The 15,140-nt window shown below is 37.7% G+C and overlaps 2 protein-coding genes across 11 annotated transcripts in view; one reads left to right on the top strand and one right to left on the bottom strand.

Annotated features, from left to right (window-relative positions):
- PUDP (pseudouridine 5'-phosphatase) overlaps positions 1 to 11,063 on the bottom strand; it is a 69,428-nt gene extending 58,365 nt beyond the window's left edge. Inside the window, exons 1-4 of one of the 7 annotated variants that reach the window (XM_072849532.1) lie at positions 10,828 to 10,899; positions 7,467 to 7,617; positions 5,842 to 5,941; positions 507 to 621 (exon numbers count right to left, since the gene is read on the bottom strand). Coding sequence is in view for 2 of the 7 variants with exons in the window: in XM_072849535.1 (XP_072705636.1) it covers positions 10,828 to 10,903 (76 nt within the window). In the remaining 5 variants the exon portion in view is untranslated. Of the gene's footprint in view, positions 1 to 506; positions 622 to 5,841; positions 5,942 to 6,042; positions 6,062 to 7,348; positions 7,365 to 7,466; positions 7,618 to 10,827 lie in introns of those variants that run through there. The other 6 variants (XM_072849531.1, XM_072849533.1, XM_072849530.1 and 3 more) reach the window with 6 other exon arrangements.
- The window catches only part of STS (steroid sulfatase), a 117,959-nt gene continuing 113,371 nt past the window's right edge, over positions 10,553 to 15,140 (top strand). Inside the window, exons 1-2 of one of the 4 annotated variants that reach the window (XM_072849525.1) lie at positions 10,553 to 10,858; positions 11,620 to 11,755. In XM_072849525.1, the coding sequence (XP_072705626.1) occupies positions 11,753 to 11,755 (3 nt within the window). In that variant the 5' untranslated portion in view covers positions 10,553 to 10,858; positions 11,620 to 11,752. Of the gene's footprint in view, positions 11,536 to 11,619; positions 11,804 to 13,309; positions 13,373 to 15,140 lie in introns of those variants that run through there. The other 3 variants (XM_072849528.1, XM_072849527.1, XM_072849524.1) reach the window with 3 other exon arrangements.

The raw sequence follows: 15,140 nt of genomic DNA, 5'->3' as shown, positions 1-15,140 counted from the left end.
AAGGGAATGGATGAAGAGGAATAATCTCCATGGTTTTGCTATAAATCTTAGAATATAGCTTTTCTTTTTCCCCTCTTAGTAGAAACTTCTAAGAACATATAGCCATTTCTCAATTAACCAGGGCAATGAGGAGAGAAAACCCACGCTAACACACAAATAAATCATCTTGTATTATTGCCTGGGGGAGAGGCAGGGGGAAACATAGAAAGATTTACGTAAAGAGCAGCTTTAACCAGTATAATGCAGACAGGTACCAGCTACAGATCCTGAAATACCAACTCTGAAAGCCAAGAGCATTGATTAGGGAAAAACAAGGCCTAGTTAATTCACAAACCATATAATCCACTTTTATTGTTAACTCTCTGTTATGCAAAGAGACTTCCTCCAAGAAAATTTTGACATATTTTTAAGGCATTTTTCTTTGACAAATTCAGAGTTACTGAAAACATGCTCATTATCTTAATAGTTATTTTAAATGGAAGAAATCCTCTCCTTTGCATACATACACACACATGAAAAGACATCCCCTGTATCTCCGAAGCTTTATCCACGACCTGTAGGGTTTTGTAGAGCACTGGAAATTTCCAAACTGAAAGAATATTATTTGAGAGATTCTGAAGTCTGTAAAACAAACAGATACACATAGAAAAAAAAATTAGCATATACAGAAAGCCTAATACTATGATGAACACTTCATAGACTTTCTCCTGTTTATGAAATATATTTGAGATAAAAGCAATACTAACATATCCAAGGAATGATATCCAAGGAATGATAACTGCAGAATTTAGAGCACAGTATTAGAAAAACTTTAACAACAAAAATAAACATAAAAAGAAAATTCCTAATGCTATCACACTTCCAAAGATGCCATCAAAATTCAGAAGTTTTCTCTGAGCCCAAGATGCCACATGAAGACTGCTACACAAAGTATATTTGTATATACGCATAAGTATTGGGATAAAGTTTTACATGTTGTTAACACTGCCATTAATAAGTACAGTTACTTCTGTAGGTTCATTGTATACATTTCAGAAATCATAGGCTATTTCTAAACCCTGGGACCTAGAAGCACTCAGGCGATATGTTATTTCAAATCTTGTCCCAACATATGTGTAGATTGTCTTCTCTCTTCACTATCCTGCTTTCTATAGGAAAAGAATGGTCTGGACAAAAAGTAATGGTGCTAGAGCAGACTCCAGAAAGCTCTCCTCTCCAGGCAGTTCAGGGACCAGCCTGGGCAGAGGAGGCTGTGTGTGACAGATCACAGCCACCCAGAAATTTTGCCGTGGTATAGTGTGAGATTTTTAGGAGATGCAGCTGTTTCTAAAGGCATGAAGACTCAGCTAACAGGCAGTTAAAAAACAGCCCAGAATTCTTTAAAACTTTGAATACAATTAGCAGGTGAAACCAAAACCCTTTTTTTTTTTTTTATTCTGTAAGAGAGAACTCTAGGTTTTCTTAATGAAAGAAAATGGTAGAACTGGCATTAGTATAACAAGTGGTATAAAGATGCAAAACTTTTTTTAACTTAACCCTTAGAACCTAGAACTTCTATTTTATCTTGTTATTCTACAGTGTTTCCAAGTGCACACCCTAATTACCTGCTCTCTGTAACAAGTTCCAAAAGAGGGAAGGGGAATAGTTCATTTCCTTTTTGAAAAAGGCAAAGCCATGATAAACAGCAAACTATGCAAAGTCAATGGTGAGTCAGACATTTTCAAAAACTAAATTTTACAATACTGTACAATTTGCAATCAACTGCCACATAAAAAGTTTAAAGTTCTAGAACACACAAAACCAGAATAGCAACACTACTTCTTGCTCTTTACTCTTAGATATCTTCATTCATGGAAAATGAAGACATTCAAATTAAAAATGGGAGAAGGATAAATATCATAAAAATATGATCTACAACAATAATAACAATGAAAGTTATTAGGTAGCAGAGTAGCAATTAGATATACTACAATACCTTAGTGACCCAAATATTTTCATTTTCCTGAGATACGTTCCCCATGAAACACTGTTTTTAATTTTTAAAGACTAGAAATTTATTGCATTGTGATACACTCTTTGTCGCTCCATCTCCCCTGAGCCACAAAGCAAAGAACATTTTGTTAGTCCAATAATAATATAATGCTATAGAGGGGATTCAATTCTAGCATAAAAAGATCCGCCATTTCACATGGTATAATTTTTTGCAGTAATGGTCTTGTAGCAGAATGATGACATTATCCAAGGTTATGTCACTTTACAGACACACATGGGTCTATTCTTTTGCCCTGAAGAGACAGGTCAAATGAGCTTTCTGTACGTAAATTACAAAAACAAAAAAAAAATCTTTACCATAGAAGAATTTATTCAAATGAAATTACATCTCAGTGTACTCATGCTCCACCTCAAACCCATTAATTTCTCTCACTTCAGCCCTTCTGATACACTATAATCCCAATTTTTTCATTAAACAGACATTATCTTTCATTCCATTCTTCTTCCAGTATTAGTGCAAATTTTTTCCTCTTCCTTAGAAATGTTCCCAAATGGACAGTACCAGCGTCGAACTCATAAAACATCCCAATCTAACAAAGACACTTCCTCTCATGACTGGTCAGTAATCAAATAAAGGTCTATTAATTTGAATATGTACTCTGTGGCAGTTTACATTACACCCGAGTGGACCAATTAAAGCAGAACACAATTTTAAAAACATAATGTTCAAAAAGATGCCCTAACATGAGTGGGCAATTTGCAGTATATGGCGACACTGTGAAAGAGAACCTGAGTGAACTAATATTTATGCACAGCAGACAATCAATACCCAGGAGTGACAAGAGGGCTGAGCTGTTTGGCAGCAAACCCAATTAGTTCAGCACCCACAAGCACAGGACTGCTGCAAAGGACTAGCACGTATCTATCCTTTGGAGAGCGAAGGTTACACAGGGGCTGCTAGAACTATTACACCAGGTCAGAGAATGTGTATTAATGAGCTGGGAGAATGAGACACTGTATAACGCCGTACACGCTATACAATGACAACGGTCATGAGTAAATTCCTACGGATGTTAGAAAGAAAGACTGGGCTGACAAATAACAAACTGGGCTTTCCTCTCAGCTGGCTTGCGTTATCGTGAGACAAACTGAACACGAAATTTACCCAAAAGAGCCACACACTGGCACAGCAGAGGTGAAAACTAACAGCAGAGGGAAAAAGTAATATATGGAGTGCTGATACATAACTGGTGCCCAAAGGAAAGCTTTCAAGAACTAGAAATAAACCTGTTTCATCAGAGACACACAGTCTACTAGAAATAGGGCTTATTTGATGACTTTTACGAAAATACTTCATATACCTCAAAAGGGAAGGAGGAAGAAAAGTAAGAATACATTTTAAAAAGAAACCAGCTATTACAAAACCACACTTGGGAAAGAGCAGTGTACACTTAGATGCAAGTTTTTCCAAATTGCAGCATCAGATTTATTGCCAAACTACTATGAAAAATGGTATTTATTATAAGAGGAATTAAAATTATTAAAAGCTGCACAGGAACAGAAAGCATACGTAGACAGCAAACACTGATACTGTCAATAGGTGTGTAACCCTTCAAGAAGCAAAATATTGCCAAAAAAAAAAAAGAAAAAGAAAAAAGTTGTCAGCCATTAAAAAAAGAGCCACAAGAAACAGAGACAAGCATTACTTACTGCTTATTGAAGGAAAGGAAGTAAAAAGTGAGATAAATCAAAAAGGTTGGCAATACTTTAATGAACTTTGGGTCAGAACACTGATTTTATTATTATTATTAAGGGGGAGGAAAAGGATAAATCAAGGTCAGGAATCTCTGTCAGAACCATTAAAAGATACAAAAGTGATCTTGGTTAAATACTTCTCAGTAGTCTTGTGAAAGAAATGAGGATCAATACAGAGAAGTACAGAAACACATAACAGAAGCAGCAACGATCACTAGCAGTCTCTACATTGTGCAAAAGAAAATCAGTTGTCCATAATGAAAGCAACAGATATCAAGTTTGAAGGGAGAAGATATTTAGATCAATTGCTTTTCTGTTATTAGTTAACATAGCTTGTGGTCTTTAAAAGAGCAATGATCATATTGTGAAAATTATCATCACCATTAAGGTCTGTTGCCAATAAAATAAATAAATAAAGAAGTAAAAAATTAGCTAAAAATAATAACAACAACCACCACCACCCCCCCCCCCCCCCCCAAACATTAGAAGTATAAATGCCAGTATTCAAGAATAAGATTGTCTCTTGGAAAAAATATACCAGCAGAACTCACAGAGCAGAATTTTGCTGGTAAACTGTCCTACCCAGACAAATTAAGGTGTCCTTAAAAACTCCACTCTCAAGAGTTCAATTAGCCAACTCACAACAAGGCTACATGAATGAATTACAACTACTCAGAACAAGAGCTGCAGAGCTGGGCCCAAGATGGCATACAGTGTAACTACTGCCAGCCTGCAGAATAATAAATCCAGGGTTGTTAATGTTGTTTTTCTTCTTAAGTAAAAAGAAAATTGGAATGCAGCAGCTGGAAATAGTGTTATTATAAGGGAAAACTCTATGCACCTTTTATTTGTGTGAAATCCTGTTCCATTTATGACACGTTATTTACATTCAAAGCAAAATAATTGGAACTTCATACACAAAACAGTGTACGTAGCCAAACACATACAAAGCCTTATCATCTACAAACAGATTCGAAAATCTGCATTTAGGCATAGAAAGAGACTAATTTTTATAAATGGTCAAACTGCTGTGTGCATCTTTAAAATCACTAAGCAGAACCTTTAGACTCCCAGCACCTTCAAAACATACCTCTCCACTTGCTAAAGGCCCTCTATACAGTCGAATGTGTGTAACAGTCAGAAAACAAAAGCCACATTATTAGCAGTGGAAATTTGAAATCTCTTGGGATTCATTTATTTAGTATGTTTCGTTTTTTTTTCTTTTAAAACCAAATGCTTTGTGTCTGGTGCAACTAATAAATAAATAAGCACCAAAAATGCATTGCGTTTGCGTGTTATTTATGTACAATATTAAAATCAAATCATGGATCTTTCAGCTTGGGAGCATTCCTTTGTTCATTCCCCAAAGAGAAAAAAAACAGATCATTGCTAATGCTGCCCATGACGTTTTGAAATGTGGTAACCATTACAGAAATTAAAAAACCCCTGTTCTACAGATGCTGACTAAGCTCCGATTCTGGATTATTCTAACCACAAACAACAGGCAACCGTGTGGACAATTTGCAACTCAATCATGGGAATATTAGAAGTTAGACTCTAGGTTAGTACGTTTATGTTCTTGCCAAAATTTTCCTTGCTGTTAAATTAAAATGTTAGCTTTCAAGCATATGGCAAATCTTATTTACTCTATGGTTAGCTAATTCTTAATGAGGAGCTTTTTTACTTATCTCCAAAATTTGCTCATGAAGCATCTACGAGATATTTTAATCTAATAATATCCTTAATCTCTTTGTTTTTGCAACAAGATACAAGTACAGAACACAGGGGCAAGACAGTATTTTTGTTTCCTTCTTTGTTCCCCAAAATCAGATGGAAATGGAGAATAACAAGAAAGCAAGTTTCCACTACCTAGAAGCAGAAAATTGGCTTACAAGATTGCCAGTTTATAGCCTAAGAAGATTAATTCCTGCACTTAAGCCATAATAGAGGACAATCTAGAGAGGACTGATGTTTAGTTGAATTGGTGCTATTTGCTCTGATGCAGAAGAAATAGGAAGCTGTTTTGACCTCCCATTCACGCTGTAAAATAAAAGACAGCATGCACATAAGCAAACTCCAGCATAGAACTCTTACCAGTTTTCTTGTAACAGCAATCTCCTAGGCAACTTGTGCAATGAAATGAAAGTAAGAGTACATTTTTGATTGCTGACCTTGTGACAATGGGTAGGTAACACTGGGGAGAAAGAAAACATGCCAAAACTCTTGTGAATTTCACAACAACGCAATGAATTTAACTGCAAATTAATTTCTGCTACATTATAGACCAGATATTACCTGTATGACTAGCCATGCAGGAGTTGCTTAGAAGCGGTGCGCAAGAACCAGCAGTCTTCTCCATACAAAGGAGATAGCAGCTGCAAAAGCAGCAACTTCTGATCTCAGTTGCCTGAACTACTTCTTGCGCCTCTGCAAATGGTCAGGACAAGCTGGCACACCTGTGCCTGTACAGTCCAACATGACTTTGAGTTATGGTGAAGGTATCTTGCAAAACAAATCTGCTTTAGAAACCATCTCTCTTTTAGATTTACTTGAATATGCTGACTTACCTTATGTAAAGATGCTGTTTCACAACACTAAGGGACACCGGCAAGGATAATAATTTACATAAAACAGTCACTGCTTCTAACAAAAATTTAACCAAAAATAAATACATGACTAAACTTTCTATACTAAAGTGTCATGTTCTCGGCATGTTAATTTAGCTTTAGTTCAGCTTTAAGCACAATGCTAAGAAACATCTTATCTTTGCAGCAGTTTTTCTAAGTTCATTTGTCAGTTAGGAAAGATTAATATTATACACGCAGTTTGTACAGAATATAATTTCTAATTTAAAATATTTTCAGCCCCCTACAAGTTTAGGCACAGATCAACAAAGGCAACAGTCAATCCTATCTGTCCTGGTGGTGGGGTAGCTATTGGCTACAATTACATAACAAAACCACTTGTCATAGCTCAAAATACAACCTGTGCAGTAAGTTGAGAAGATAGATCCTAGGGGGCCTTACTCTAGTTGTATATTTTGTACAAACATAATAGATTTTTCCTTTTGTATCTTCAGCGTTGGTTTTATATGTTTTTACAATATGCTAAAATGCCAGGATCAGGTATTAAACAATACAAAAGTATTTATTTAGGTATCAAAGATCTCTAGCTTCTGTTCTGGTTTTTTATTTTTTATTTTAGCCAGCAAATCCTGTACTGTGTGTGTCAGATAAGCGCACACACAAGTAGGTTTAATAGTTTTAATTATATTACATACTAGAGGTTAGAACAGTAACCTGTAGGAAAAGACTAAAGCATTTTAAGAAAAAACAATCTACTGTACAAGTTCTGAGCATTTATTGTTAGGATTATTTATTGTTAGGATACTGTAGGAAAACAAGTAGAAATTTAACACTACAAAAGTGTTGGTTTTAAAAATAAATTTAAAAGGTACAGCAGTACACGAAAAACTAAAATTTAGTTATTCCTTTTCCTCTGGTTTATACTACACAGTGACGTGAGCACCACTTATAAACTACATTAATTAAATCTTGCTGCATATGTATAATAAAGCAGGATGTAACTGTAGTACACTCACACAAAGGTTGTTTTTTCTATTACAGCTGGAGTTTCCTACAAGAAAAAAAAGCCCTTCAATTAATTTTACTTATTAAATAACAAGCTGTCTAGAGGTGCTGTTCACATATTATACTTACTAAATGAGAGCACTATTTTCCAGTGCGCTAATTTCCTGGCAACTGGTATGACAGACAAAAAACGTAAGACTTCATCCAACAGCTCGAAGGGAAAGAGAAGGTAATCCAAAGGAGAAAACTCCAGAAGAGTGAACCACATTGATTGTAAGTGCTGAAAAAAGAGTGTTAAATAACACTTCAAATAATGATACAGAAGGACTCCAAATGAAAGGGATGAAGTACTTCCACTGGCAGTTCAGAGGCAAGAACTTCCCTGTTGAAGGTAAGCTGATATATCAAGGTGGGACTCAAGGACAACTTAATCAGTCTCAATTATGTTAAAGAGATGGGGGAGATAAAGTCACAGAAGATCAGACTCAGCAACGCTTTCACATTGCCTAGCGTTAGCCACTAAAGTATATAGATGCAGGGTCTATAGGGTAACACCTGGATTGTTTCCAAAGTCAAGAACCTTGTAAGTGCCTGAGACCTCATTTAAGTGTTTTACACTCACAGTTATGAAGTATTCAATAATATTTTGCAAATCTTCCTATCAGAAGATATCCTATCTTCTTTAATCAGAAGCAAGTATGTGAGCTACAGAAAGCAAGCTCATGGCACATTACATTAGGTCAATTTAATATTCAATTTGTAATAATTTATAGATCAATTAATATTTCTTCTATAAAATCGGCAAGGTTTATATGAAAACTTCCAAAACCAGTCACGTACATTTTCACACACTACCTTGTTATGAAAATTATTGCAATACCTAAAGCTTCAGATTCTGAAAAACACAATCAGCTATGGAGGTACTTTAGAAAGTTACAAAAACTTTCTAAAAAAAAAGTAGTTATAGATACACAATACCGAAAATTTTGTTTGTGTTCTTTCAAAAGAAGTAACTTTATGCATATTTCTATAGCTTCTAGAAATATGTATGCAATTCGTTTTATCATCTTCGATAAGCACTATGTGACATTAAAAATTTTGTAAGAAAATTAAAGATGAGGATCTTATTTCTCATGCAGGTTTACATCAATATAACCATTTGTCTCATTCAGAAGATTTACAGCAGACAGGCTGGGCAGAAAGCATCTAACCTGTGCACCCCTTACTTCATTCCTTCCCCAAAAGTATTCCAAATTTCTTGAAACATTTAGGAATCTTGGGGAAGTCCAAGCAGCCTCCTGACTGCCTGTTTGCCTCCTAAGGGTCACAACTCGTCATAAAACAAACAGGTTCACTAAAAATTATGTTAAAGTTGTGACAGAACTCAAAGTATTTAGAGGCTGAAACTACAAGTCCTCTGACAGGAAGCATACATTATGAAAATCATCAAGGTGGTGTCCCTTTTATGCCTCTGTACTGGAAGACACTTAAGAGTATTTTCAGTTTAATGTTATACATAATTATGGCTTTAATCACAGCTGAAAGATTACTGAAATACAACACATTATTGCTATGCAACTTTTTAAAATAAAATAAATCTCATCCGCATTGTAGCATAACAGTAACTAGGTAAATGAAAACACAACACAACAAATATTTATCAGTGCAAAGTATGCCTCATATATAGAGATAAAAATAAATTATACCAGCATGCATAAACTCTTCATGTAAGTATATTTTATATATAAGCACACAAAATGCCATAATTTATGTCTGCTATTTTATTTGAATCTAGAAAGTGACAAAGTATTTCTCTGGAGCTGTACTTTACAACAGATAAATTTAATAACAGCAAGGAGTAGGTTTATACCTTGAGTGTCTCAATCTTGGCAAACTTAGGTCCAAGAATTATGGATCCTTTATAATTACTTTCCCAGTATGAGGTACAGTTCATAATCTAGAGTATTTTTAATGTTTCTTCACTGTATGAACCCCAGGAGTTCGGAGAACTCCGTATCCATATCACTGCCTAAATATTTATATTGCTTACCTAGACTGTCCCGCTCAGGTGAGTATTCTGTGTGAAGCAAATTTTCAAATTATGCTAAAAATCAGTAGTAACTAAAAAAGCTTTCCTGAAACTTCTAAACAAGAATGAAATTAAAATAATTGGTTCTAGATTAAAAAAAAAAAAACAAAAACATAACCCCAGGCTACTGAGACTCCAGTGGTGAAACTGAAAATGAAACTGAAATAACTCAATCACTGTTTTGCATAGCATATTGACAGTGCAGATGAAACAAACAGAACCCAACCGCTCTAAAATGCTTGAAACTATTGGTGATAGTGTGAGTAAAGTCTTTTATGTTTTAAACCACAATAACTGGATTGCCTTCGCCTGTTATAGGCGTGAAGGAGGGAAAAGTACATGTTTCTTGGAAACAGAGTAACTCATTAGACTTCACAGCAGTCTTTCCAGAAACTGCAACAATTCGGGTTTTGCAGAAGGAAGGCACATGCCTCAAGTTCACACTTTTTAAGAATTCACCCACATCCAAAGCTGCTTCCTGTGCGATTATCCACACGCACTATTTCAAAAACCAAGTCACATACAAAAATACTCCATTATTCTACAGCAGACGTGCAGCAGAAGGCCCTGATTCAGCAAACAGTTAAGAGCAGACTTAAATACTGTTCTAGTCATACCGACTATTCAAACCTCAAGACCCAATCTAGCTGTAGCACGAGGGACCCAGAGATTTCAGAACAACCCTGCAAAGCTGAAAGTCTACTGATACAAAATATGGGAGACGGCCATCACAGTGGTTTCCAGACTTTTCAGTTGGAGACTGCAACTCTAAATGCTTAAAAATGCCCTCCCGCACAGCACACGCAGCCCCCAGGGTAAGGGACTCGCTGCTCTCGGCCGCTGCCCGCAGACCTGCAGGCGCCGGGGCAGCGTGGCGGCCCTCGGGCTCCTCCAGCTCTGCAAACGCGAAACCCATTCTCCATACCCGCTTTCCCTGGCTTTTAACCCCTCACCTCTCTCCCCACAGCCACCCTAACCTCATTCAGTCCTCCACCGTTCCTTAACGCCCTTGCCAATCTCTGCCCCGGATCTTTTAATTGAGGCGAAATTTGCCCACGACAGGCAGGGGGTGGCGGGAGGAGGAGAAGGAAATAAATCGTTTCCTGTTGCTTTAATCCCATCAGCCGGGTTTAAGCAACGCCACCCGGGGCGCCTTGGCTGCCCGCCCGGAGCGAGGAGACCGTGAAAGAGCGGCCGCAGGGTACAGGCCGCCTGGCCGGCCCGGCCCGCTCCGCTCCACTCTCCCCGGCCCCGGGAGGCGCCTCGGCGTAGGGGCGGCGCGTCGCCAGCTACGGCCCCTGGCCCCCCAGACGGCCGGGTCGGGCCTCGCCGTGCAGTGGGACCAGCCGGCGCGGGGCAGGGGCCAGGCCGCGGCAGGGGAGAGGGGCGAAGGCTACACACCCAGCAGGAGGCCGTCCATGTCAAAGATCAGGTGAGTGACCGGCCGCAGCGCGGCTGCGGAGGAGGAAGCGGACATGGCGAGGCCAGAGCAGCCGGCAGCCCGTGTGGCAGCGGCGCAAGCGCGCTCCGCCGCGGCGGCAGGAGCCAAGGGGAGCGGGGGAGCGGTGCCGCCGCGGGGCAAGGCCGGGCTGGGCGCGGCGCGGCCGAGGCCGTGTGGCGGTTGCGAGCGGGTGTTGGTGCCGGGAGCGCCGCTGGGCGGGCCGACAGCCAGCGGGACGGATGAGTTTGTTTTGTTGTCCTGTTTTTAAAAGGAAGTCCATTTCTTTTCGTGGGCCTCTTCTCGTGGAGGACTTTTCTTTTTAAATGCCGCTTGGTACTGCTTACGGGAGAGACTGGGGAGTTGCTCGCGTTTTGGCATTTTAGACAGCGTTTCCTCGCAGAACTTTTGCGTGCCTGTGTAGAGATTTACAAGGATGCTATTATTGCTGGGTCATAATTGGAGCCATAAACAAAAAGGCGCAAAACTATGTAAAACTGCAAGGAAAGAGTAAAGTAACGGTGTGTAAACCCATCTCTTAAGGGTTGCTGACTGTCAGAATAGTTAATTGTGGGTTGTTTTGGGTGGGTTTTTTTCTGAAACGTTCAAGAAATACTGAAGTTCAAGAAGCAAGCCAGTGTTCTTGAGATGAAGCAAAATCTTCCCACACGGTACGCTATCCGATTTTGACTGGGCAGTTGTGAGGGAAGGAGGTAACTTCCCTCATCAGCCCCCTCTTTTATTTTTTCATGCAGGTAACTCACCACTGGGCATCAAGATTGTTGAAATACAAGTTGCAGAAGCAGACGTGAAAAGAGCTTTATCGGACTCCCAAGGTGACCTACTGGCTTGAAGATTTCTACTGCTTTGCAATTCTGTGTCAAGGCAATGGTTAGTTGCACCTTCGCATAAGGGAAGTCCTGTCTCTTTTGTCTGTAGGTAGGCCTCTCAGCAATTCATTTTTTTTCTGACAGTGCATTCATTTGAATTGCGATATTCATAATTTTAGAAAGTCAGTGGTAGTTTTTAAAGCCCTAACTGTAGGTGTCATACAATCATATTTGAATTTTAATTTAGCCCCTTTACGCATCTCGCCTACACCCAAAACCTATCCCTTAAAAGAACCCTTGCCCTACATTTGTGAGAAATATCATAGACAAAGTCCTCATACCTCCTCCTGTCTTGGAAATAAGAAGACAAATAAAACATTCTTGGCCTTTGCTTTTACATTTTTAATAATAAAACTTGACTTTCAAACAAAGTTTTTTGAGTGTTGGGTTGGTTTTCTGTTTTGTTTTTTTTTTTTAAACTTGTCTCATTTTGTGATAATTATGTTTGATAATGCTGCTTAGGCTCTGTCTCTGTAGGCTAGCAAAAAGACTGTGCACAGTGCCTTAAATGTCTTTAAAATGTCATGTGTAGTCATGACATGCATCTGTTAGTTCTTGTGTAGATTTAAGAAAATGGGTTCTGTGCTTCCAGATTAAATTTTTCTTTGTAACCTTACAATATGAGTGTTAAGAATGCCCACAGCTCTTTTGTTTCTGCAATAAACACTATGCAACAAGTCAATGTTCCAACTTTCCTTCAGACAGCAAATGCGTTAGTTCCTTAGTAGTTCACTTAGGTGGGAGCATAGCTAGAATCAAAAGAAAGGTCAAATCCTAAACACAGTATGTCCAAAAAAGTGTTAATCTGTTAAAAGGAAAAAATCATTATAGTCATTTCAATACTTACAATAGTAATATTCTGCTATTCTAAGAAAGAATGTGTTTCTGCTGTAAGAGTGTATGCTGTTGTGGCAAAAATTTCAAGAGGGTGAGTAATGAGGTTGTGTGGCAGTTGTACCTGAGGTGGATTCATCCACTTTCCAATTATCAAATATTCTAAAAAATCTGTCTTTAATTGTATTTGCTGGCATAGTAACACCTGTACTTGTTAACAAGAAAAAGCTACATCAGTCAGGTATCTTGATTCATTGTTCTAATTAGAGAAAAGCTAAGTATTTTGATCGCAACTCCACCTCCTCCACCCTCCTCGAAAGAGGAGATATTTACTATTTCTGGCGTGTAAACCACCAGTTTGTCTCAGAAAACATAAGGCTTATGGAAAACTTTTGAGTATTTAAAGTGGAAATAAATCCTAAAGACAACCTTTATGAAAAAAGCCCATAAAATTAAAGTGTAATACACGAGATGAACCGTTTTAGGGTTAAGTGGTCTTCTGTGTTACAAAACTTACTGTGCATATTTCAAGACAGTCAGGTTACCTGACCTGCTGATGACCTCAATTTGCTTTGCTTTACTCTGGCTCATCAGTGATAATCAGTGTAATGTTAGCTTACTTGATTCTTCAAAGCTACATTCAAACACAGGAAAGTCTTCCCAATATAGACACTGTTTAGGTTTATTCAGTGTGACTAAGTCTTCTTACTAACAGAATGAAATGGGATGAAAGTCCAAGCAGAACTTTTAATTCATGGTGGACCATAGTTTTCTAGATGCACAAGTAAGTGAAAATGCTGATCTAAGTTTTATTCAAGATGTCTTAAATATTTGTCTCAAATGTCTCAGCGGTAGTATTTGTGGGGTTATTTTTTTTAAGAAGTGAAGAAGTTTAGATTGAGAATTGTGCAATTGATTTTTTTGTTTACTACTTTTTAATTATTATTTATTTTAAGCCTGTTTCAAGTGATGAGGACTTTATTTTAATAACTTCTGAGTTGTGGGAGCATTACTGTGGTGGAGGTACAGTAACCATGAAAACAGATAGTTAATTATATGCCTCTGAACCTGATGTCTGCTTATTGAGAAGGGTGAACTTGGGTTACTGAGGAGTAATCATGCAAGTAGACTTGAATCCTGCAAAGTCTGAAGAACACAGTTAACTCCATGTACATTTTTTAACAAATTTAACCTGGTATCTGGGCACATAGCAAAGCAGATGAATAAACCTTTGCCGAGTTTTAAATTTTATGGTGTTACATGGTACATATACATGCTGGATGTCCAGGTTTTTGAACGGCTGTAAATTAGCTGCATACAGGTAGCCCTTCTTACCCCAAACAAGTCTGTTTTCTCTGGCTTTGTAATAATATGTTAAAATCACTTTGTTTTTATTGTTCATGCATGTGAGAGAAGGTGAAAATACTTGGATCCGTATCCATGGGGTTATTAAGCATACAACACAATGTTTTGCATGCACAGTCCTCATAACCTTTTTTTTTTAACCTTTGTATGTTTGTTTGTGTTTTATTTACCTTAAAGCTAAAAAGTTTTCCACATCACTGAAACTTACATGACTAAGTTCTCTTCCTGGAGAGTAAAAGCTCCAGAATATGCTTAAGTGTTTTCTTGGGTAATACAGTTGACTCAAAAATTGCAGTTTCCTATTTCACTACTTCATGTTGTGCTCGAAACATGGATTCGCTTACATATTTTTGTACCATTGATAGGAGCATCATGCACTATGTGTTTCACACAGAAATGACTGACTTTATTTTTCTTGTTCTGCAGGCGCCTTGGCAAAGAGGATAAACAGATTATAATTTGTTTTGGTTTGAATATTAAAAAAGAATCTAAAGACTTGAATAAATCCAGTAATTTAAAAGCTTTCACAATGATTTACATGAACAGCTGTTAAACCCACTATTAGTAACAAATTACTTGGAATGACTTAAAGTTAAATGTAATTTAATTCAGGTATCAGCTGAGATTCACAACAGTTGCTATAGTTGAGCCTATAAGCTCTCAGAAAATGAAACCCCTCCCAGTGCTGGATGTCACCAAACAAGATCTTTTCACTGTAAGAATATGAATTAAGTGAATTTTATTCTTTCAGGTCATGTTTTTATGTTTGCAAAAGGGAAAATGAGTATATGTCTTAAGGCAATGAAATAATACCATACACCTGCTGATCTAAGTCATGTTTTATTGATTACATAAGTCAAAAGGGAGTATGTCCTCTTTAATTAATCATATGGGTCTTCTTACAGCCAAGCAAGTAGGGGGAGGAGAGCCACCCATTTTCTGGATGTTGATATTTACCACCAGTGATAAGAAGTTAGTTATAAAGGCAAGAAAGATGATGTGTTATGCTTCAGGAGAACAAAGTGAAGAAGACATGCGTTGGTCATCTATAAATTTAGATGAGGTACTATTAAAAGTTCTTAAGCAGCAATGAGGGGTGAAATTCTAGAAAAGCCAACCAAGTACACAAGAGGGAACAAGGGATCTAAGATATTTTTAGATGTCAATTGCTGCATTTATTGATGGGA

The sequence above is a fragment of the Ciconia boyciana genome, chromosome 1 (genome assembly GCF_034638445.1).
Source record: "Ciconia boyciana chromosome 1, ASM3463844v1, whole genome shotgun sequence".
In the NCBI taxonomy this organism is placed as follows: Eukaryota; Metazoa; Chordata; class Aves; order Ciconiiformes; family Ciconiidae; genus Ciconia; species Ciconia boyciana.
Note: the sequence above shows the minus strand (reverse complement) of the source record. Positions and strands in the feature narration are given on the sequence as shown.